General features: G+C 37.8%; 1 protein-coding gene across 1 annotated transcript in view; it reads right to left on the reverse strand.

The window, feature by feature from the left end:
* The window catches only part of GALNTL6 (polypeptide N-acetylgalactosaminyltransferase like 6), a 489,464-nt gene that overhangs the window by 32,739 nt on the left and 430,025 nt on the right, over positions 1-26,700 (reverse strand). Inside the window, exons 7-8 of the mRNA XM_062574689.1 lie at positions 12,701-12,818; positions 2,840-2,947 (exon numbers count right to left, since the gene is read on the reverse strand). Coding sequence (XP_062430673.1) covers positions 2,840-2,947; positions 12,701-12,818 — 226 coding nt within the window. The remainder of the gene's footprint in view (positions 1-2,839; positions 2,948-12,700; positions 12,819-26,700) is intronic.

Below are 26,700 nucleotides of genomic sequence, written 5' to 3' on the forward strand. Positions count from 1 at the left end.
ATGGATATTTTTCAATTTATGGGATGAACATCAGCAAAAAATACTCTGGGCCTTGCAGGTCATGAGTGACAGATGAGAAGGTAAGAAACAGGATAATAAGGACAGAGAAAATCAATGTCACAATACATGTTAATGTCTGTGGTAGAGTAATGTTTATTTAGTGATAGAGGAGGCTCAGCAGGCTTGAAGTCTCTTTCTTTATAAAGCATATGTGATCCTCATACCTGGTCACAGCTCTTTAGAAGTTATCTAGACTGGTCCAGTATTACGTAGCTAGCTGAAATTGTGTTGCACCTTGCCAGCATAAGATGTAAATAGGTGAAATCCAATGGGAAGGTACAGTAAAATGATCACTTAAGTAATATTTGTTATGTCAGTCCCATGAATTGCCTAAAGCGTATCAGTGGTTGAAACAGCTTGAAAGAGATCCATGCCGCAACCTCAACTGGGCTATGCCTGACAGTGTCTAGAAGCTCCTCTTCATCCTAACTCCAGTGTCCACACTCCTTGTGCTAATGTTTTGAGGGACAGGATGAGGAAATCTGTGACTCTAATGCAGTATCTGCGCTGAAATTCTCCTTGACTAATAAAGGGGCTACTGCAATCATTTATACAGCCACTGCCGGGCTTTCTGGGGCCTGTTCCTTTGCTCACTGCATCTCCAGCATCCTCCTTCATATGGCACAGGATGCAAAAGGATTTAGGAAAAAGTTCTGTGGAATTGAAATTGTATTCAAATTATTGCTTTTAACAAACATGGATAATACTCACACATTCTTAGGTATGTTTTTCATTATACTGCTGAGCTGGAGGAAAATTTAAGATAAAGTTCATGTAAGGGCTAGAATATAATTTTTGGAAAATATAACACAACATTTGGAGGATAACCCAAATACAGCTGCAAAATCCGGGCCACTTATGTGTATATTGCCACAGTATTATTTTGGCTAACAGCTCCATTTGGGTCACTTTATTCAGGTCCAGAAGTGATCTCTATCAAAGGGATTGTCTATTCATTGAAGATGAATATGTCCTTATTTTTCTTTTATGGCTTGGATCAGAGAAAGGGAATGTTTTAGGCTTAAAGTTAGACATAGACTTTTAAGGTTCTGAGACCAAAATCTCCCCCTTGGCTCATGGAGTTATGACAACAGCCACAAACTCTAAAACAGACAAAGATCTAATCTTGTGCTCTTGGCACCCTTGAAGCAACGCATCTAAAGAACAACATTTTGTTTTAGAATAATCTACTAGAAAAAATATACCAGAAATTTCCCTAAGCATCAGCTATGCTTTGGACCACAGCAACACAGAAAAATGATGCATTACTTGAACAAGAAAGACAAGATCTGCCCTATCAACATACTAGCTCTTTTCCCATAAGGTATAGGACAGTGAGTCTGTGCATGGGCAGAGATTTCATTCTTATAACAGGAAAAATATTTATCGCAACATTTCACAAGTGATTTTTTTTGAAAGCAAGCTAAAACTAATAAAACATGTGGAGGCTAGGAGGTAACTAATGGCTGTAGGTTCTCACAGTGCATCCATGAAAACTAGTTCAGTCCGCTACTAGTCCGAATAGAAATGATTGTATTTTGCTCCTACTGCTAATGCACAAGACAGTATATTTTGTAATAAGATACTTTTTTTCTGTAAATAAAACAGAGACTGAGGTTTGGATTTCTTTTTTCAAGTTATATGTGCTTTTTGCTGGGGGAATTTCATGAATTAAACAAGTTATTTCAATCAATGCAGTAATCTGGATGGGAAACTTTAAGAGACTACATTTAACAACATTAGGTGAAGATTTTGATTTCAGAATTTAGTCAAAACACATCCTGTAACTAACATTAACAACAACACTAATCCTATTACTGTATCATATGTCCTACTGTCTATATAGCTGTTCTTTTAAAGCAAAACCTTTTCTCTCTCTCAGCACAGAACACCTTCTTCCTCTTTCTTGTGCTGTAGAATTATTACAGCAAGCCTTGTCTCACAGTGACAAAACCAAAAATATCTACCCCCTTAAGAAATCTATTCTTTTATTCATATCACATTTTTGCTACTAAGAAAAAATACGATTCATAAACTATTACCCTATGGCAATATGCAGACTTTAATATTAACGTCATTTTATTTTTAAAAAATCCTCTAAAATAGAAAAGGTTAAAATGAAGAACGAATAAATACTAGTATCTACCTGGAAGCTAAATCTGTGCCTTTTGTTTCCTATCTTTTGCTATCCCATGAACATCTCCAGAAAGTTATAGAACATTTTCTTTTGAGAAAAAAAAACCCTCATAGATATGAATGTGTTCAGTAGTCTCTGAGAAATGTCTGGAGGTCTCAATTTCTCAGTGACACAGTACCAAGTTGGCTGTATTCCATAATCAGGCTTAATACAATAATTAGACAGTCACTCAAATCACTGTTACTCAGTTCTTTTGCCTCAAAAACATTTCTTTTGAAAGATTCTGTTTTGCTGACAGATCAGAAAATGAACATTCAGATTTGTCTTGCTTCTATGATTAACAATACTATGCAGTTCAAGAACACAAGCCTAAGGTTATTCCTACATTCTTCTGAATCAGTATAAAATACACTTCTACGCTGAAATCTCTAGCCCTGTATTTTTATGCTGTCATTTTATTCTTGGAAATGTTATCTCTGGAAGTCAGCATAACTGCAGCAATTGCACACCCTATTCTAGAAAAATAAAGAAACATTCATTTTACTTATTAATGTTTTACTGTTAGATACAGGAACTAGTTCACAGGGAATTTAGAGACTGATGATGAATGAAAACGCAAACTAGCAAGACCCAATTACTCACTCGGGCTAGGCTGGTTCCAGAGGGAACTTTATAAGGGACATACTTCCTGTAGATATGCCCAACTCTAGAGCATGGAACATCGAACATGCCACCTCCACACATCCACACCTGAAAAGGAAATAGAAAACAAATGAAAGAATGATTCCTGGAAATAAATGGGGCAAAAAGGTTTTTTAAATAATGAGATACGTGAAAACCACACACCATTCTGTACTGACTCCTCATAGTCATAGTAGTGGTGTTCTATGCACGTTCCACAGCTAGAAATAGATAAATGTGGCAGCCTGTTCTTTGCTACCTGGGACCTCGCTTTGCAAAAGCAGCAGACACTCAAAATAAAATCATAAAACCTGTTTAACACGTAAATCAACAGTCCTCCTGCATCAGAACAAAGATATTTTTGTGTCAAAGACAAAAAACTGTTCAAAACATACGGAAAGATTGTTTAAAACGTATAGAAGTAAATTAGAAGCAAAAATAGAGATATTATAAAACATTTGGCTTATAAATTGTACTGATTAGTGAATATAGAGCTCAAGTATTAAGACGTTCTTCATTTTTCTAAAGAAAAAAGGAACAAAATAAATCAATTTCCTACTGATCAAATTCACATAGATAGAAAAAGAAGGGCACACCATGAGGCTTTATCATTAATACTTTTAATATTCAAACCAATGCAATCATCTGGAGTATATTTCTTTGATGCTTAAGGTCTGAACCAAAATTCCTTCCAAAATGTATGGCAGCTGCAAGAACTTGGCACTCTAAAAATCAAGCTGTATGATGATGGGTAGCAAGTAAGGAATTCTTCACAACTAGTCTTAACAAACACATGTGAAAGCACGGTTGCATGTCACATCAGAGGAACTATGGAAATCACACCAGTAACACCTACAGGTATGGTTTTATATGCTTTGGCAATACAAAGCCACTGGAGTCTAACATGGCAATTATACTATGTATCTAAGCACCCTCTCAAGTCACTGGTATTACAATCTACCCACCTCAAGTACTGTGATACTGAGTAGATGTGTCAGTAACATACCCTCAAACATCGTTTGCGATACTTCTTGTGATAATATCAAACACATAAACAAAGGCTAAAAGAGGTATTCAAATGCATATTGCATTAGAGGTGAAGAGGCATATATAAACGATCTCCATGAATCTGGAAGAGAACTTAGGGGCACCATTACAAGGTGCCTTACCATACAATGATTTTCTCTGTATTTGATGCATTCTGTATATATGAGTGATGGTGAAATAAGTTTGGGACTGAGGCTAAAGCAGAACAGTATGCTAGCAACTGAAAGTTTTACCAATGATTTACAGAAAGAAATTCACTCAAAAGTTGATATGCTCCCAAAAGCCAACAGAAACCAGATCCTCAACCAAAGGTATCAGAAAATATGATGTGATCACAAATACTTGACATTCTCCGTGAAGCCTCTGGAGAACAAACAATGTCCATCTCTACACTCTTTACCAGACATTTCTCATTCTCTTCTGCCCTGCCTGCCAGCTAGCTGTAGCTGCTGATTTTCTGAAACCACAGAAGAATGAAATTCTTAATTTTTTGGTAGCACATGATTAAACAATAGCAAAAATGGACAAAACTCTTTCAGTGTGCCAAGATGAGCTTGCCTGTTTGTGATACAGGGTATTTCTGTCTGGTCCTGGCAATATGGCTGTGAGCTAGTGAGTAAACCTCAGTACACAGAACATGCAGACACTGAACACTGTATTATGGGATACTCCAGTGCTTAAGTGTGATTCAGAGCAGCTGCTGAAGGCAACAGGCAAGCCCCTTAGACTTACTGCACTATTCATACTATGAGAGGAGAAAACAGGGGTTTTAAACTGAAGTTTTGAGTTAGAAAGCAATTTAATTGCTTCATAGGGGCCCTTTAGTCCTTATAGGCTCTTCATTGTTAGCCAGAGCATCCAACTGAGAACTGGTAATTGACTGCTGGCAGGGCAAAACTACGTACACCAGTGCACGCTTTCAAAGAGGGTTTGAAACCTCTGAAGATTCAGTAAACTCTTGTGTTTGGCTTTGTCCTGCAGTTTCACAGAAACACTTGCAGTCAGGCGCAGTTGAGTCAGATGTTACTGGGAAGCTGTTTCTTACTATTTCCCAACACAGGGTTAGTTATCATAGGACCTCTATCTGGATGCTTTTGGTGCACACTAACATGTCAGATGAGAAGACAAATTTTGCATTCCAGCAGCACAGGATGTGAAAGGGACCTGTCCTGGGCATCACTCTGCCAAATGGAAGCTTGTACGTTGATAGAATCAAGAGTATTTTAGTAAGTATTTCTATTGTGAAGATATCCTTATTTGGTATTTTAATGAACACAGTCCTTCTCAGGGAACAAACTTATCAGTGGGTTCGAAATGGAGGCCCAAGAGAATGCCAAAATAGCTCATTACAGCCTAAAGCACTCTTGCTCTGTCATGTGGACATGATTTGCCTTTCCAAAAACATTTTGTAAAATTTACTTCTTAAAGAAAACCTGAAATCCTTACTTGTTTAAGTTCTCATGCCAACCAATTCCCCGGAAAACATGTTCATAAACATAGTAAAAATTATGAAAATGATAATGTTAAAATAAGGCAAGTAATGCTACCATTAAAAAGAAATTAATTCCACTTTCTGCCAATACTTTGTGTTGCATCATTTTGTACCTCTTTTTAGTGGAAATCTCTTGTTTTGCCATCTGCAAATAGCCCAATGCACTGATGAAACTGCACATACATATTTAGTACTCATCACTACTTTTCAAATGAAGGTGTTATTTCAAAGGCTAGAGAAGATACTGAAGTGATTATACAAGGTTTCCCAACCCTTGAAGAGTGGACAGCACAGCAGTTTGACTCAGAGGAAGGTCAGCCACAGAACACATTTAAAAGACAGGAAAGGAGAAACATATATATAGGTGAGTGTTACTTTAACTCAGACAATCAGTGCTAAAGCAGACACATACTGCATTTCCTCTAATGCAGTAGAATGTGAATTAAAAAAGGTGGAGGGGGGGGGGGGAAGGAATTACAAAAAAAACCTGTCAGACATGCTGAGGCAATAACAAGTGGGAGGAAATAACACTTTGTATTGCGTTTATATTTGATAGCTATAAAACTTGAAAATGCTGTGCTGCACCTGAGGTGCACAGTGTACGGTAATTGAAATGAGTCCTGGGCTGCCTTGAAGGACATTTAGCAGCTGTTCCTGTTTTGTCTTTCAGCTTCAGAATGATTTTAAAAGCAATTTTATATTTTCCTGGGAAGTTCAGTTCTGGCAACTTTGTCTCTAAAATGTGCATTTTTGTTATCTGCGCTAAATGCAAGAAATTGGAGAATGACTTCTGTGTTAAATATTACAGATCTCCGGCATACCATGAAAGGAATTCAGGTGGTGCGGGACATGTGGTGAAATGATATCACAACACTGATGCCTCTGTTTATCTAACAAGCAAGCAATGAAACTCAAGATTGCTAATGTCTCCTTCTTACAAAAGCAAGGAATCTGCTCTGCAGCCAGGGTATAAAAAACCAACAACAAAACCAAAACAATAAAAATTCATTTTGCAGATATCGAAAGAAGAGTAGTTTCTGTGTTGACTATGTACTGCATCATAATTTTTCTCATACAGCTCCTTCTAACAGAGTGTTGAAGGCACTTTATAGAGATGGCTGAAAGCAAATGGCAAGCACTATAGCAAACTTTAAAAGAGATTAAGTAGGTTTTGTTCTTGACTGGAGCTCTGAAGTCACAGATGCATTTTCTGGCTCTGCTGTACAGCTCTTGTGGGATTTTGGGCGAAATTACCCTCTTTGCACTTCATTTTGTCTTTAAAATCGAATGCTACTTTCTCCTGTTTTTTTATTTGCTTTACCTACTCAGTTTGTGAGTAATCCAGTCCTGGGACTGTCTGTAAAATGTAAATACAGTGCACGCTAGAGTGAGACTGCAAACCATGTGCTACGTTGTAATCACAACTGCTGCAGTAAGAGACTCGATTTCTGAGCAGTAGAGGATGTGCTGCTATGGAACAGGAATATAAACATACAGCAAATCTCAGGAAAGATTGAGAAGGGACTGAATGGATCTTGGATGGGCTTCAAAACTAATTGAGAAATATACTGCTGCTGAGGGTCAGTAACAAGACAGACAATAGCAAGAGACATTAAAATGGATGGGAAAAGACAAACAGCAAACTGGTGGTAGAGGAATATAAAGTATGTCAGGCAAAGTTATCAGCATGGTGCACTGAGCATTCTGCAAGAAGTAAAGACTATCCACAGTAGAGATGTACTACTGTAATGGGGCTGAAAAATCTGTAGAAAATAAGAATATAAAATTATTAAGGGATTTTTCAGTCATACTGTCTGAAATATAAGCCAAAAAAATAGATTTGGCAGTTGTAGAAAAGGAAAAGGAAGAATACTTCACTGTGAACTTTTCCATGTAGTGAAAACGTTCAGACTGTAAATGCAAGAAAAAACCCTAAAAATAGAATCAATCACTACAAAATCTGTAGTCAGTGGGGTCATGAACAGTAACACATTTACTTGTGGTGCAGTGGGATTTCATGAGAGTGATCTTATAACATCACTGGGTAAACTGAAAACTGATGACTGTGGATATTTCAGCAACACTGACTGGCATCTCTAAAATACTGAAGAAGGTGGTAACATTCCTTGCTTGTCAATACTTTGGTATAGATTAGAACTGCACTAACAGTTCCCTAACATTCCCCTACTCTCCCAAGATTGCCAACAGTGGTGAGAAGAGGGACTCGGAGGTGTGCACTGGAAGACAGGGATGAGGAGCATCTGAAAGATGAGTCAACATGCGCAAGGATAAAACAGTCCTAGATAGAGGAGACTAACTTCAAAGAGGCTAGGATATCACCTCTAGTATTTTCATCAAGGTATGATTTAAGATGTTTAATGTTAAGACATTCCTAAAGAATGTAGAGTCTTCAGCAAACACAGGATTTCTGCATTTCTTTTCTTTCACTTCTCTCTCTTTTGGAGATTACTGCATTAACAGTGTCTAACAAATGTATTTAGAACTTCCTAAATTGTGGCTTCCTTGGTAACTGAGAAGAGAAGCTACTCAGCAGGTTACTTCTAGCACTTTGCCAGCTTTCACAAGTTTAGTGCACGCTGAAAAGTATCAGCAAGATATCATGTATCTTTTTAATTAAAAAATTGATCCAGAGGTTTATGCTGTCAGAAAAATAAAATACTGTATATTATTTCTTATGTAAAAATGAGTCTAAGAAACTATTTTACAAGGAGTTCATATTTTGAGACACTGGCTGTGGCTGCCTCACCATTCAATGAATGTCCATGCGAGTGCTCTGATTTAGAAACAGCAGTTAATCAACACGGCAACCACCTCTGTGCTCGCTGAAATCCTTTGCGGCAATATTGCCAAGCATGAAACGAACAACAACAACAACAAAATGTTGGGTTTTACAGCTGAGGAAATAAAAGTCAAACAAACTTTAAAATTGTGGCTTTTTTTTTTTTTTTTTTTTTTTTTTTTTTTTTTAAAAACTCTCTGTGTTCCTAACAAGTCAGTACCTGGAATACAAGTTTGAGGAGTACTTTCATGAATAACTAGGTCACACCAAATCTTTTTTCCTGTCAGGCAATGACACAATTCCAAACATCACAGAAATATTATAACAACTACTGTATTTTGGGGAAACTTATTAAGTTGCAGTAAATTTAGTTTCATTGCAGATTCTCTCCCTGTAGTATCTATTTTTTTTTTCCACTAGAACTGCCCCTACCCCTAAACACGTGTTTTTGTCTCACACCATCCACCTTCTGGCCCACTGTAATAAGACAATGCAACTCTCACCATGGAAAAAGATGTTTGGTTAGGACAGTGCTCTATGTTCAGGCCTGGTGTCTGTCACTCCTGGGTCACAGCCAGTGAGAAATAGAGATCAACACTTCTAGGCTTCCTAGCCTGAGCACCTTTTCTAAATTTGCTTCATCCTCTTCCTGCCCAACTCCCCCAGGCAACTGCTTGCCCTGCAGGTTGCATCAACCACCTGGCACATGTGTGCCTGTGGTTATGACTTGAACCAGCATGTCCAGCGGGGCACTTCTGCCGCTGCTTGAGGTTTTCTGTTCCCATCGTATCATTCTACAAATTTAGACACATCCTTCCCATACCTATTTTCTTTCTTTTTTCATCGCTAATCTTACTTTTTTAATCAGTCCTTGAACTCTGTCATATCATCTCAAACTCTTAAAGCACTATTGCTTTGTTACAGCTAGTGACTTCTTTGAGCATGCATGGTGACTCCATGGCTCAGCACCAACCTGTGTGTGGTGTCTCTGGGGTATGCGAAGTGCAGTAGAAGGTTACAGTGAGCAGAGCAGTTGATATGAAGTTCATGATGAAGAAACTGATGTCAGAGGAGTTCAGGCAGACTCTTTCATCAAGTCCTGACCAGCACAGTTTAACCATCATGCTTCTTTAAAAGATCCACTTTCTCTCCTTCCCCAAGCCCACACTGTGCTCGTGGCACTCAATCTGCTTTGTTGCAGATCTTGAGCTGTGGGGATGACTGTGAATATCCCTCATACAATACTGCAGGGAGTTTGGGTTGAGAAGATGCTTTTTCTTAATAGGATCTTGACTGGCAAGTGATCTTTTTCCTCTGGTGAGTAAACAGTTCTGTGGAGCAAAGTTTCATTCCAATATCAAGGAAATCCTTTTCCAAATAAAATTAGGACAAAGAACATCAAATATGACCTATACTGTTTCTTTAGCATCGTTTCATGTTTGCCGCTAGCGAATTTGGATATATAACCAAGATATTTGACATATACATCTGCCAAAGTTCTTCTTTAACGTATCTGCAAGGTTATCTTTGCACTCAAACATTAGGGTCAGGCAAACAGCAACAATAATTAAAGATACATGTCACAGCTTGTCTATTCTAGAGGAACCCGGGCCTACTGTTATCATGTTAAGCAGAGGGATCACTACAGTGAACAGTAGCTTATTGACTGAGGTGGAGTTTAAAACTCATCACTGAGTGAAGAGTACCAAAAATGATGTGTGAACACTCCTCACTCCCACTCACAGAGCAGTGCAGTTCGGTTCAAGTTGAACCAGACACTACTTCATTTCAGTGAGTACATGACAGCTCTCACTCTGGCATACATTCCCTCGCAATTACATCATTGTATTTGAATTAACCACAAGAATCATGAGTTTGATACTGGAAAGGTCATGTCATCATCCTGATCTCCGTTTATAGTAGCTAGATCATTTAGTTATTCGCATTTATATAGCTGCTTTCATACGAACGGATCCCAAAGTTAAAAGCAAGATGATATATGAAGAACATAGAAGAAACATTTTATCTATTCCTAAACTTAAAGATCAGTCTAAAACCGTTCTCTAAACACAAACTTCCCACAATTATGGGACATTTCAAATCAGCTTCCTTTTGGAAATGCTTAATGAAACCCAGTTATGCTTTTACAAAATACTTAAGAATTAACTGCGTCAAAGAAGAAATAAGTGAGAATGGCTAAGTAGCTGGTGGTTAGAAATGTTTTTGGTACAATATGTAATTATTTGCCAAATGAAACAGCATTAAGGAGAGATGTGGCATAAACACAGGGCACCCAACCTATGACATTCCCACAGGCTATAGATGTGGACGCTCTAAGGAAAAGTAAGATGTAGTTTCAGACTCAAAAAGAAGAGCAAACTGAACTGGGGTCTCACACAGGTTAATCATCTGTCTTTTTCATAGACTTGGTGAATAAACAGAGAGACGGGAAGTCCAACATCTTCCCAAGTGTTTTGAATAAGGCCTGTAAATTAACATCTTTGGTTCATTTGACCTCATTTACAGAAATTTTAAGATGACTGAAATGATGTCTCTTGATGTAGAAACTGTTGAACCAGAAATCTTTCCTCAGTGATCAGAGATTCTGACATAATAAAATTTCTGTTTTCTTTCTATTAACTCCCCATTCTGGTATCATTTTTCCCCATTTGTTTGTCACTCCAAAGAAAATCGCAGCCTTCTTCATAAAAGTTAGAGCTGTTGAAGTTCTTCCAACAGAAAGTTGTTATTCCTGTTGGGCAAATGATACACCATCTTTTTTAAAGATTTTTTTTTCTTTTAATACTAATAAGAAAAGACAGGGACTCCAAGGGCAATATATACTAATGAGATGAATCAGGATATATGATTGAAATGAGACCCAGTGTGACACAGCTGCCTCCCAAAAAATCTATCACTTGAGCAAAGTAGGCAGGGGGAATCTAGCATCTCAACGTTCAGCACTGTTACTATGGTTTCTATACAAAGATGACTGGACTGCATTCTCAATATATTCTTTGTGAAGATAAATAAAGGAATACAGGAACTAGGATAATAACATCTTAGGTGATTTGTCAGAGACAGTTGTGACAGTTACAAGTGACAGAAACAACCTAAATATATAGAATGTAAATCAATATATTCTAAACTTGCTGTCTGTCTATTGAGCTTCCCCTGGCTTCCAGCTCTGTTTTGCTGTGGTATAGAAGTGATTCAAATAAACATGAGAGTAGCATAGTTAATACAAACCATTTTGCTGTTCTTGATAACTCTCATAAAGACAGCCTGGCAGTCCAGCGTAGGGCCATGTTGTACATTTCATTCAATAGCATGGCCTCAACTCTATTGTTTTAATCAGAGTTGAAACTCGGATGCAGCTAGATGTATAATATTATTCCTGGCTGACATACTAAATTTATTTTCTGAGGTTGACACTATAGGAGTTTAGAAGTAGGTTGGAAAGATCCTGAAGCTATATGTGAATTCTAATTTCAGATCCAAGTTTTATCAAAATATGTTTGACTCAATGCATCTATTTCCTGAAATATTATGAACTAATTGAAAGTTTTTGCAGGTAGAGACCATCAGGTAAAGTTCTTAATTCTTGGGTATGCTAGAACATAATAAATTAAACTTTCAAAATCAGACATATTAGCCCTTATCAAAGTGATACAAATACCTATTATACATGTGGAAAGCAACAGGACTATCAACTCAGCATGTAAAAGTCAAGTAATTGATTTGGATACGCTCATAACCACAAAATTAATACATATACTATAAATAACATGGCTGGCTGTACATAAACTGAGCACTTAAACATATGTTTTGTCATTGCAAATGTAATTAAAAAATAATCTCATTTTGAAAATCTAGCCTGTAGAATATAGCTCATAGCAGCTGAGTATATCTGGAGATTCACTGCTGTTGAAAGGAGTCCCTCTTCCAATGACTTTCTCCTTTCATTCCCACCCATTTCCCTGAACCAGCTCTAGCAGAGCCTCTTCCAGAGATGATTAAATGTGCTGATTTGAGCAAAATATTATTTTTTCTGCATTAGTTTTTTGTTGGTTTATTGAGTTGAATCTGCTCAATAAATGCAGTGTAAAATGTAATAAGGAATAAATGTAAAGCTGATACAAGATACGCGGAGGAAGAGGACAAGACGAAGCATGGTATGAGGTAAAACTCTCTTCTCCTGATGGTGGCAAGCTACCAGATTGTCAGAAAAAAATGACTTAGTTTGATTTTTGTATGGCCTCTGGAGCATATGGCAATGGCATAGCTCTCAGAAATTTGCAAAAAATCATTTAAGCAGCAAAGTAGTATTGTACTGAATTAGTTTTAGTTAAAAGACAAAAGCTGGTATGAATAAAAGCCTCATGATCACACAGCATTTCAGAAATGCAAATCCAGAGAAGTAAAATAGTGTCTTGTCCCAAACAAGTAAGGAATTACTGTATAAAGTAACTTAACGACTTACCTTAAAGGAGATTTCATACTGCTCTCCTCCCCATATTTCTAATCCTGGATCATAGCCTCCCAGCTCCCAAAACCATTTTCGGTTAACAGCAAACAGTCCTCCAGCCATAACAGGAGACCTGAAGAAGGCATAAAGCAAACTATGAATGACAGGCACCACCATGCCATGCTTGAAAAAGTGAAAAGATTGATAATGGCCATGGACTAACGATAATGAAGGGGTGTGTGTGTGTGTGTGCGTGTTTGCGTGTGCATGTGAACATAGCTGTCGGGCTCTCACAATCCTAAAACTATGGAAGGAACAGACAAAGTGTATTGCAGACAAGCAACATCTACCCTTATTCATCCCAAAAGGACTCTAACTGAAGAAGCATAGACTGTGTGAGGCATGGTAGACACTCACATGCATAAATATTTTTTTCTTTAAACAATTTCAGTTTATTACTAAATAAACCCCTGTAACACTAACAGAAAAGGACTCTGGAAACATGCAATAGTACTTACTGCAATTCCAGTATTCCACATAAAGTAACCCACTTTTGAAAACTGATTTTGAAAGTGAGCAAAACTTGTCAGTTCATTCAGTCCCATAGGTGCTGGTCAGAAGGCGGCAAAAAGGTGACAGTGGATGCTTACGGAGCAGTGCTATTTGTTGAGGGCTAAATATCTGCTCTTCTACAGTGGCATTTAAAACTCTTAAACTTTATCTCAGACTGGCAATCTACCTCCTAGACAAACAGCTTGCTATGTTCCCTGCCAAATATCACATAAAAACACGTGGAATTTACTTGAATTGCTTTAACTCAGCTCTCTCCACAGATAATAGAATGGAGCAAACAAGCGGGATATTTAAAATTAATATTGGAGAATGCTCACAATTTAAATATATAAGCAGGAATTTTTGTACTAGAAACTATGAGTCATTTTCACTATCAGGAAGACTACATCTCTAATATGGTAAATACAATGACAGCTCTCAAGATTTAAATGTTGCTCACTGACTCCTTGAAGTTGCAGTGGAAGAGGGATATGATGGGAGTAACAGTGAACAGGAAGGTGCATTTAGGTTGACGAAAATTCAGTCCAAATAATTCAGCTCAACACTTGTCCTGTGACTTTTGGAGCAAGGGGCTAACAGGCATTTCTGTTCATGGCTGCTCGGCAACAGAAAAGATACATAATTTTCCCTAGATCAGAGATCCAGTTATCTTTCTGTCAGCACTTCTTTATGGGAGAACAAACATGAAATGAGATCCTACGTGATTGCAACGCCTGAGGGAAAGTTATTTGATCTAGGGGCATTTTTGTTTTGAATTACTCTTGATGATTTGTTTGTGGCTATGGAAGCAGATGGTACCATCCCCGAAGAACCAGCTGGCAAATAAAACTTCATCATTTGCCATTGATTGAGGATTTGGTAGTGAACTCAGGACTGATAAGCATCATAGGAATCTATAGTAAGTTAGAAATTTATTAAACAGGACATCCAGTTAATGGAACAATATTCTGCCAGATTTTTGCTACCTCATCACTTTTGATAAAACGATCTTTCAGTCAGGGCAGAAAATAAAATAGCAAACAGACAAGTAGGTGGCCTCTGCAACCACTTGAATGGCAGAGAATTCAGGCACTTTTAATGCCTGAACGTTAGAAAATGACTATCTCATCTACGTACATGATAATGAAAAACATTATAGATTTTTTTCCTTTTACTTATATTAGACAAGTCAGTTTTCTGTGAGATACAGATTTATTTTTTAAGTTTGTATCACATCTTATATTAAACTATCTATTTTCACAACTAGGAAATTGTTTGTAACAGACTAATTCTATTTTCCTTTAGAGATTACATTTTTTAATGCACATAGTGGCGTTGTGAAATAAAGCTGAAATAATCTAACTAGCGAGGCCATGCTCTATAATATACACTAAATGCTAATATATTTTTACTTTTATTGACATTTCATGCCTTAGATATTGACTGTTCTCTCTATATATGAATAAATTCAATTGAGTTTTTATTAGAAACTTTCCCCTTGGGATTCTGACTACTACAATACGTTTTCAATTCCTACCAAAGTAAAACTGATTACAACATGCCCCTTGTGACTTCAGGTTCTAAATAATCAAAACACAATGTCCGTTTATAAAGATAGACTTGCACAAAGAATGTTTACAACTAAATATTTACTGAAGAAATGAAGTTTCAGAAATCACTGGGGAAATGCAGGTTTTTGCTAATTCTCTTAGGTACAGTATCGTTCATAAGCATTCTTCTTGACACAGTGAAGGGACTATGAAGAAGGTAATCCTCTCAGCAGGAGAGTCAAATACAAAATGAAAAAAATCAGAGACCTCAAATAGAGAAATTACTGGCAGATACTCACAAATTATCCTTAAACTATAGATTTTTCCAGTTATAATACTGAGTATTGAAACCCCTTGCTATTTAGATGCCAGTTCATGAAAGTTCAGAATATTTATTACAATTAGCAAAACTACCAAATAAGTGACTGAAACAGCAGCAGATGCAAATTTCTCACATTTTTTAAAAAATTGATTTTTCATGTAACATTGCTCTATTCATTCTTACTCCACAATACATTCTCACTCTTGTTGCTTTGCAGAAAGAGTGATGGAAGGGACAAAAAAGAATGGCTTTCTGGTTTTTATTGGTGAGAGAGGAGCAATATGCTGTGTGAACCTGACTGTTTGGCACAGAGTATGTATTCCATTCCATACACAGTTACTACAGAACAGGCCTTAGATTGTCTCCAAAATATCTTCACAGACAAGAATCTAACTCCACAATCATTACTGATATGAAAAGTTCTTTTGTAGTCAATAGTATCGCTTGCACAGATAAGAACTGCACTGAGCCCAAAGGAGAAGAATTAGTCTCTTGTTTCATGGCTTCCATACAGAAATGTCAAGTACAAAGCTATATTTGTAGAAGTCATTTTTCATGAAACATCCTACTCAGACTCTAAAACAATCAGACTTGAGATACTGTAGCATAATATTAGGAGAGTAACTACAGTGGAAAGCTGTAAAAGATTTGTAGTCATAAACTTCAAAGGACAAAGTCTCCCAAGACACCAGCCTGCAAAGTAAGGTTACTAAACTTAAAAGTATGTGTAAAGAGCTTCCACATGAGTTCTGCACAGACACACTAACTATACCTGGAATAACAAGTTAAAGACAGCTGATAAAAAAAAATAGCACAAGAGGTCATAGATTACTGTGTTGAGATGGAAAAGGAGTTTGATTTAGTTAGGGTGCCAAAAACAAAATTATTTTTTGTTGAAAAAAGATAGACTGAGGAAATGGTAGGCAAATGCTTAATGTGAAAAGATAGCTTACAAAGAGATTAAAAATGGATACTAAAAGAAGCACAACAATAGCTTAAATGCAGCTGGTAAAGGATTTTAGAACTTCTCCTAATTTACATGCAGAGGAAGAAAAGAAATCATCTATGAATGTTCAAGGTAAGAAAAAGAATGACCATAAATAAAAAGGAGTGTGAAATTGCTCACTTCAGAAACAAATGTAGCATGCTGGTGAACTGCTTAACAGGGTTTGTAATTGTTACAGTGTGCAAGTGAGATATATATGTATATATTTATATGCAATGGACCTGAACGACTTACGAACATGTGAAAAGGAAAGAGGATCATTGACTACATATAGGAAGTCACTCAGGAACTGGAAAGGAGAAAGCAATTGTGTCAGACAAAGGGCGCAGTAAGTACACGGAAGCTGCTGAGACAGGAAAATGTCCAATGTATGACAATATGTGGGTCATATAGTAGTGCCATGTATGGTCACTAGCTGAACATAGGTTTGCATTGTTTATTATTCAACATAAAGAAAATATTACACTGTCCATTGATCATCACTGAATAGAGATGTTGTTGTGTACTAGGACACTTTGGGAAAGGACTGATGGAAATCACCTGCACAGAACAGAGATTTGCCTGTTTTAATTGCAAATTTGGAAGAAGCATCCAGTCAGTGGCACATTTCACTATACATTGCTTTGCATAAGTCAGACCTACTAAAGACTTTATGCTGAACTACCAAACAAAAGCAGCAGAAAGATGCCTCCATCTTAGGTAGGATATATTAGAGAATCACAGAACAGCTGAGGTTGGAAGGGACCTCTGGAAATCATCTAGTCCAACCCCCCTGCTCAAGGAGGGTCACCTACAACATGTTGCACAGAATCATGTCTAGGTGGGTTTTGAAAACCTCCAGAGAAGACGACTCCAAAACCTCTCTGGGCAACCCGTTCCAGTGCTCTGTCACTCTCACAGAAGGAAGTTTTCCTCATATTCAGATGGAACTTTCTGCGTCTCACTTTGTGCCTGTTTCCTCTTGTCCCATTGCTTGAAACCACTGAAAAGAGTCTGGCCTTATCCTCTTGACACCCCCCCTTAAGGTATTTGTAGACATTGATAAGACCCCCCCCTCAGTCTTTTCTTCCCCAGGCTGAAGAGGCCCAGCATTTGTTCCTCACAGGAGAGATGCTCCAGCCCTCTGATCATCTTCGTAGCCCTATGCTGGACTCTCTCCAGTAGCTCCATGTCTCTCTTGTCCTGGGGAGCCCAGAACTGGACACAGTCCTCCAGATGAGGCCTCCCCAGGGCTGAGTAGAGGGGCAGAATCACCTCCCTTGACCTGCTGGCAACACTCTTCCTAATGCACCCCAGGAGACCACTGGCTTTCTTGGCCACAAGGGCACATTGCTGGCTCAAGGTCAACTTGTCATCCACCAGCACTCCCAGGTCCTTCTCTGCAGAGCTGCTCTCCAGCAGGTCAGCCCCCAGCCTGTACTCATGCATGGAAAACTGACTTTCATTGCCAAACCATCTGAGATGCAGTAAAAAAAATTGCAGTAAACTCTAGCCTGCATCAGGTGTCAGTATTGGGTCCTGTAGCCCCTGGGGAGTCACAGATGTGAGAGATGGGAAGGAGGTGGGGGGACCTGATTCCCGATACTGCACCAAAGCTGCTTAATGTAAATGGCAGAAGCTGATGCTAGTCCTATTTAATAAAGGTTTCGAACAAAATTGAAAAACAAAATCTATGTATGTGTAATGTAAGAGATAGACTTAAGATAAAGTTAAACCTATATCTGTGACATTAAATTAGGAACTTAACCTTTTCTCCCGATAACAAAAGTACAGACCTTTGAACCACTTTTCCCCTTATTTCATGAACATTTTGCTCTGACTGTAAAAAGTAATCAAATATGTTTTGAAAATTCTGTATCTCTGATGTCCGTATGGTATCTCCCTAGAATGTCCAGAAACAATACCCTAAAACATGTACAAATCAATCAACTGTCATGTGGCAGATCAAATGTGTGAGGTAAGAATCTATCCTAAAGCAGATTTGCTAATAAATCCCTTCTCTTGCACATCATCTTGCTAGTTCATTCAATGTACATTCAAACTGGTCATCATAGCACATCGCAAATTACCAACTCTTTTTTTTTCTCTTACACATATAACCCTGCAGTCCTGATCACTTACGATAAGATACCCCAACAACTTTCCCAAAGCAAACTGAAGCTACTCCTGGGGCAAATTCCGATCTGTTTCACTATATCCTACTTCTGAATTTTCTGGTTGGTTTCAGTAATCTGTATTTCCTAAATAAATTTTACATAATATTACTGTCACTATCAAGCACCTAAATTATTTCCATGCTAATTTTTCTTCCCCTATACCTTTCTGATGAGTTGTCTGCAATATCCATTATATTTTAGCATATGTGCATGCTGTCTCTATCCTGCCCGTAAAACAGACATGCATGCACATATGCATGATTTATACACTTCTACTCACTGGCATCCCAAACAGTATTGTATAGACGATAATTCATTTGCGAGATATTTGTCCTTTAGGAGGCATAGCACTAAAATTTCACTCCACATTTGTTCTGTGCTAAACATTCTCTTGACTTTGTTCAAAAGAATCTCTAAAATATTCAGTCTAAAAAGCACTGCTCCACAGGCTAGCACAAAATAACTAACTTTGCAATGATAAATACCTTGCTTTTTTAGCAGCTGTATTAAAATTCAGTCTTTCTCTTCATTGTTGACAACGAAGTTTTCCTCAGTAGAGTTACAATGAAAATTAGCAGAATTCTGTTATGTCTTAGCTTAAAATAGCATCTTGGGCAAATGCTTAAGCTCAAACATGAAAGATGCTAATGCGACAGTCTAAAAGAACAAAACACACTAATGCTAGTAATTTTGACAGACTAAAGTCACATAAGCTTTTCCTGACTCTGCCACTTTTTAGCCTAGATGGTACTATTATGCAGGATGGAAACCAGGGCTAAATTACTTTGACTCATATTTTTATATGCATCCCTCCATAATCAACAATCTTTCTACTAAGATTGTAACAAGGTCTAATTCGGATGCTAGTTGCAGCAAAGAGTTTCCTATGACCAACAGAATTGAAAAAAAATTGATAAAAATTTATGAGACTTTTGCTGGAGATTAGGAAAGTGCTATACAATCATCAGCTTAATTTCATGAAATTGGCATTATATTTATCTCACTTTCTTTAAGCTTAAAAATATAAATGTTGTTTTCGCATTTAAACAAATATTTTTAGAAGTATGAAAAAGAAAAAAAGGCGTCAATCTTATTTTTACATAATCCATCACTTCAAATTGTATTCAAATAGATCATTGTGCTGCAAGGTGTAGCAGCCAAGTTGCGTCACTTAGAATTAACACACAAGACCCTATATAATTACATTTTATATTTTATTCTCACATTTTTTTTGAGGGGGGGGGGCTCCATTCTTCAGTGCACAACCAGAGAGTCATCCATAAAGAACGATCTGAAAGGGCTTGACGTCAATTTATAAAAATGTTCACTATGATTTCATCACATGGCTTCTTTACATATTTTTCTTAGCATACTGCCTACTCCTTTTCATTCAGATGCTTAAAGTCATTGAAAAATCATACAGTCAAAGAGTGATGAGCCTTTATAAGAGTAATGATGATGAGGTCCATTCAGTCTTCCCTTCCATATTTGGAAAATTAATGAAACTGGGGGGGGGGGGATTGAGTCAGCTGGATAGAGAGGGAAGACTCCCAAGAGAAGGCTTCCCCATCTGCGATCTATCATAATCCAAGGGAAATCTATCTGAAATATTGCTAGAGGAGATCTATAGGACTCAGACTAAGGAAGTGGACTGGTAGAAATGATCCTGAACCAAAAAAAAGAAAATGTAAGTTACTGGAAGTGTACAGGTGTTCAAAGGGATAAAGTTGAGGCACAGCTGAAATTATCATGCTGCAAGTCTTCCTAAAGAGATGAGTGCAATACAGAAGTAGTTTTAGAAGATTCAGGCCCAAGTGCTGTAATGGTAAATGGCAAAAAGGAGAACTAAGAGCACATCATCTACTGAGCCATGCTCATGTCGCAAGAGGCCACTCCTACAGGCAAGATCCTGTAGATGTATAGTTCGGCTGCAGAAAAACAAAAACAAAAAAAAATCCTAATCCTAATTAGTAAGAAATGAGTAAAAAAGTAAGAAAAAAAGTAAAATTTGACACAACTTTGTCCATTTACAATACCTTTTTTATAGTGAGGGCTATCACCTGTATTCAGAGTTGTCCTCTTTGAAAATATCATTGAAAACTGAGTGTAAGAGTAAAAATCCCTCTGAGGCAAAAATATTACCAGTTGTCCCTAAAAAAGAATTTACATTAGCCCTCCTAGTTTTTGGAAAGATTCAGTATGAAGCATGTCTGAAACTACACAGAAAAGAAAATCCATTTCTTTCAAAGAAGAGATACAATCTTTCTCAACTTGTCAGGATAAAAAATTATGTTAGATTCTGTATTTTAAGTTAACATAAGGTCAAAATTCAAACAGATAAGCAATGCTTTGCACAGACAAATAGGCACAACACATCTCCTACTGCCATCTCTTCCTTCCTGGCATATTATGAAACATGAGGCTGGAATTTTAAGGTTATGCCAATATTCTACACTCAGCACACATCTTGTTTTTAAACAGGAAGAATCTGTTTAAGATAAGAAAATCTGTGTCTGGCACAAGTAAGACTTTGCTGAATTGACATCTCATTTGAGATTAAACTTTTATTTTCAATTAAAAACATGACCTATAGGCTATCTATCCTGGTTGCGCAATAACTCCACCATGGCCTCCCAAGCATTAGGGACTAACAATAGTTCATTAAATTCCATCACTACTTTCAAGGACGTTCTCCTGGGATACTCAGGAGCAGTAGTTCAACCGAATGACTATCCAATTATAATGCTATCTCCCTCCCCCCTCCTCCCCTTTAGATGTAGATATAGACAACAGAGGACCACCTTCCTCTTCCAGGGCTTAGTTTTACTTCAGCTGTTTACATATACCCAGTACAGCATCATAAGCTAAGTGTAAACTCAATGATAATTTTTTAATGATAACTTTAATAAAGATATTATATGCTGCAGCTCAAGCTATAGCTATTGCTCCAACCACATTTTTTTATTTCCAAAACATTCCTTAAATTCAGATCTTTTCATCCCAATGGAGACTCCTAGATAAATTACGATAACAAATCCATTGGATTCAAATCATGAACTTATTCCAGATAAAAGTGGATTTAAAGGCATCACAGCCCAGAAAACTAGCTTTGTACTTATGTGTAAAATGACTTCATACCTGGAGATTACAAGTTGCTCCAGGAACAGCGGGGTTTTGTTTGTTTGTTTTTTTCACATCTTGCAGTGAACTTCGCAAGCGGATCAAAACAGCAGGAACGTATAGCGCTCTGGCAGCACTGCTCACCATGTGGCCTCTTTACAGGCAGGACCAGCAGGGCTGCGTCTATCAAGCCTACAGTCTCCTGTGCCGTACGCACTCCATAGAGGCTGGCAAAACAGCTGCTTCAGTCTTTTTATAGTTGCCAGGTGAGAAAATGAGGTCATTCTATTAACTATACTACGTATCACTACATAGCACAGTATGTGTATTTGCAACAACTGGAAAACTTTGAAGATGACACAAAATGCGGTGGAATTACAACCACCATTACAAATTCCAAACAAAACAGAAGTCGTCTTTTCCAGCTCTCCCGCAGTATTCCAGGCCAAACCTTCATTTGTGTGACACTAAAGAATTCAGGGGGGTAAATGGGAAGAATTAATATTAAAGCAGGGCAAGTAAACAGTAACAGGAGCTTTGATGGGTCTTATTCTTTGTATACCCCACCGTGCTCATGCCAGATCAGTGTGAATGATTAGTGCAGTCCACTTCCAGAACACTTCTGTTACCAAGATTTTAAATAAGTGGAGACACAGTTACAACAACCTGCTCCTGATTCTTCAGCAAAATTTTTGACGATGCTGCTGCCTAGCACACTGATGGGATCAGCCTTTTCTTCAGGCTCCCGTGAGCATACACAGTGATTTCGATTCAAGCAGACAGAGCCCTCACACTTTGCTAAGCTGGTGAGACACACAGTTAACGATATGGCCTGCGATCTGCCGTGGAGCAGAGGATGTGGACGAATATTCATCTCTCTGATCAGCCTTTCAGGAGTACTGCCAGCAGCTGCCCCCTCTCTACCCTTATACACACACAGTGCTTCAAATCCAAGCAAGGAAATGGAGACAAAAGGTACTTTTAATATATTTATTTCCATCCTTGTGGATTAATGCAGAAACCTGGAATGATTACACACTGGCAGAGAGGAAGAGTGGATCCTGTGTAGCTTCATGCCATTGCTACAAAAGCAAGTCACCATTTGCCAGTGGTCAACAATTTCAAAAACATTATTATTAGGTTATGAGAAGGCAACAAAAATGATGGTTGAAGAGGCAGATGTGTAGCTAAAGGTATTCTGGGAGCCTGGAAATGTGCTCCTAGAAGCATCTTTGTTATTTATTATAGCTCTATAATTTACTATGTTACACTATTTCGGAGGGTAATGGGGAGGCAGACACTTAACTATAATCAAATTATATTTCTCCTTGCCTGCACCAGAGGCACAACATTTTCTTGTAAAAGCAGTGAAAACAGTTTTTCAAAATGGAACTGACAGAGAAACACTGGAATCTATTTTCACAGTAAAGGATGAAGGAGCTGAAAGCTGATGAGGTTGAGCACTTCATTGTCCCCCAACAGCGTCTGCTTTTAATCTGATGTTGTTGTAAAGATGGGCAGGCAGGGCTGTGAAAACCAAGGGAAATGAACCTTCTTCTTTTATCATCATAGTAAATCACATGAAAAAAAATCTCCATCTGATAATAAAAATAAAATGAAAGCCTGGTCTGTGGATAGCTCTCCACATTTGCATCAGCGCATTCACTCTGTACTGAAAGTGCAGGGAAATGTGCCTTAGCAATAATGAGCTAGACAGAAAGAATCTACACTGTGATCTGTGCTAGATTAATATCTTTGAGCTTTTCAACATCAAGGCTGTCAGGAGTTGCAGAAGATATCCAATAGCTTATTTTATTTCCTCATAAAGAATGGTATCTAATGTTCTGCTTTCAGAATTTGGATGTGAACTGGTTGTTCTCAAAAATAATATTAGAGTGTGGACAGTTTCATTAACTATTAGTAAAATGTTCTGATGGCAAGAGTTGCTGATTGCTGTTATAAATGCTCACTTCTGTTAGAAACTCTTTCACTGAAAGTCAGGTGAATATTTTGATGTGCAGCTGAAGGAAAATTATCCCAAATGAAACACCACATTTTCCTTTTAATCTAGATATAAATGTATATTTCCGTAAGTGTCAGAAGTACGCTTATTATACTACTCACTGACAAATGTTCACATCTAGAGGTGAACCACTAGAAATCTGTATTCCTGAATACATGGTTCTGCTTCCAAGCAATATGTCTCGTAATCTTGCAGCTAGGTCTTTAGATAGTTTAAGCTTTTGCAGAATACAGAGTCAGTGGAATTATGCTGTTGTATGTGAACTCTGGACCTGAGGCCTGACTCTGAAGACAAATAAGGATAATAAGTTTGCCATACAGCTCTCTTAATTTGTACAGGCTATAGTGCAAACTACTCTGAACAAAGCACACTGGTCTCAGAACTCGTAACAGGAACTATTATGTGCCGCACTAGATTTGCCCACATGCAGAATGGAGCCTCCAGCGAGGTGGCCAACCTCCCTGACCCTAGGAGATGCACCTTTTTCATACAGCTGGAAGGTACAAGATGTATTTCTCAGAAGGGCAAACAGAAGACGACTTGTAGGGAACCTGTGAGAGTAATCCAAAGGTAGGAAATAATGGCAGTTCCCCATGGGAAATACTGCTTCATGTGTGACAGTACTGGACAGTGAACAGAGCTGGCTTCTGGCTGAGAGTGTGATACAAATCTTAGTAGCCTCGGCAGGCTTTCTCCCTCCCAAATCCACAAGTTCACACTCCTCAGCTACTCTCATGCCAGCACAGTCCCACGCTCTGTCCAGTGGCAGTGCAAGGATCAGGATGGGTCACCCAACCTACACATATCTATAATGAAAACACTGCAAGGGGAATTTAAGAACTGAAAACAACAACATATAAGCACTGCAACACTATTAACTCATATCCTAGTGCTCCAATCTATGCTAGTATCTGCAAGTCCAATAGAAGAGAATATGTATTTAATATTGCTTCCAGGAAATATTACTCTTTTATATGCAGACTAAAGTATACAGGTAAACAATATAGTTATTTTAGGAAGTGTCTGAAGAGTTGGAAAAATTTTGGGCAGTCATCCTCACTCGTTTCCAAAAATATACTAGTGAAAGGCCTATTATTTCAGAATTAAATTAGAAACAGAAAGGCATATGAAATCCTGAACTGGCAGGAAGATAAGCTGGACAGTAATAAGGAGACTTGCAGTGATTCATAAAGGTGCGCTCATCAAGAGTTTACCAAAACAAAAAAAAAAAAAAATAAATAAATAAAACAAAAAACTTAAAGTAAATCTTTAGCAAAAATAACCAGAATCACTTATTGTTAGAAATGGCAGTTACCACCACCAATGAAATTGTAGTTTCATCTGTTCTCCTTTATCACAGTCACATTCATCATCACAAGCAAATAAGGTCTATACTATCTTGGTAGCTACTAACTGATTGTCTCAGTAAATCAATGATATTCATAGGAAGCAATCAGTAATGCTATTATTATTGGACAGACTACACAAAGAATGCTCAGAGCTTCTGACCCAAAAGGTTTCATGGCACTGCACAGAAGTCTTTCAAAAGTAAATTAAAAGAGATTGTTAATGGTTGCTTTAAGACCCTCAGTGCACATTCTGAGCAGCTTCCATATTTCCTCAGCTTCCAGGTCTCTGATGCTTAGGCTATCATTGAAAGCACAAACCTGAATCTGAAGAGACCAAGATGCTACTGAGACTCGCATTCAATACTGAAGTATACACGGACTTCATACCTCAAATCATCTGTTTTCCAAGTCAAACAGCTAAAGCTGCCCAGAAACCTATTGTCATGGAACATCACTTAAGCCCTGCAGGTACATTTATCATCTCTGCTTGCACCTCTCAGTAATTTATCCTTAATCTTTGAAATTAAAGTCAGTTATTTAGGGACAATGGCCAGGGTCAATACAGCATCAGAATCAGAATTACATTAACAGAAGTTAAAAGCTGTATGTTTCTGAAAGACAGAAGTCCTCAGATGAGACAACTGCTTGTGTCTATCCTATCACTGTAATCCTTTCTTCCTGATCCCTTGACCCAAGTCCTCTGACCATCCACTCTGAACTCACACTAGCTTGTTCCCAAACTCCCTTCTGAGAAGCTCAAAAAGCTCCTCTAAAAGGGAGAGTTTCCCCCTAAAAGGCAGTGCTTCTCTCTGCAGTCAGCATGGATCTGCACAGCAGGTTTGAATCCCCACACTCAGGGCAGTCCTTCCAATAAAAGACAGACAGTGCTTTCATATTCACTGACTAACTAAACAGAAAGAGGAAGCATGATCCTACAAAGAGCAGGACTCTGCTAATTAACACATTCCAAACAATTCACCTGCAGCTCACAGAAGAAACAAGAGACCATAAAAACTGTAAGAAAGAACAATAATTGATTTGGTCTCCTATTTGTTGTCCCACATTTGCAAAAAGATTTTTCTGAAAACTTCAGTTATACAACAACATGCAATCAAAGCTAACATGCGGGATGTGTGGCTGTCATTATCACTAATAAGAGAGGACAGTTACAGTTGCAAAGCAGTTGCTGTAGCATTCCCCCATATTCTGCTGACAAGAAAATAAATTTGATGAAAGATTTAAAGAGAAAATACTCAAGTCTTCCCAGACACACAATTAAATAGAAATTGCAAAACATAAATAGCTAAATACATTTTAAAAGATGGAATGCAGGTCAGTCAATTAAATTATCATCATTGACAAAATTTCTTTCATAGCTTTCTTGTGAAGTTCTACACGGGATGCTATTCAATAAATAAGATAAATTGAAACAGAACACTGCAAACATTCACATTCCACTGTAATTACAGAAGATACTGTTCCATTAACAACTAATATTAGGAGGAAGCAGGAAAGCAAACAAGCCAAAGGGAAAAAATCTGCTCTCAAGTATTGTGAAATGAATCCCATTCATAATTGTGTTTGCTGTTTCAGTGATGAGGCTTAATCTCTCCAGAGAGGCGGAAAAGCAACACCGTCAAAACTAAGCTGTGTTCTGGGGTCTGGGGAAGTGGATTCCTGACACTATCTTTCAATCACTTATGGATGCAACTATTCCTGGAGTGCAAAATCTGTCCTAGCTGGAAAGATACTATTTCTTGACAATGAGTAATAGCAAGAAAGAAAGGCTGAGTACATTTTCTTAGAAAAAGAATGAGCTTCACAGAGGTCAGCATTCTGTCTCTGTTACTTCTCTTTCCAGAAGAGAGACAGCAGCTTCAAGCAAATCTGACACAGCATGCTCCATATTAGTGGCTTTCTTCCCTCATACATCACCT

Source organism: Rhea pennata, chromosome 4 (genome assembly GCF_028389875.1).
Source record: "Rhea pennata isolate bPtePen1 chromosome 4, bPtePen1.pri, whole genome shotgun sequence".
In the NCBI taxonomy this organism is placed as follows: Eukaryota; Metazoa; Chordata; class Aves; order Rheiformes; family Rheidae; genus Rhea; species Rhea pennata.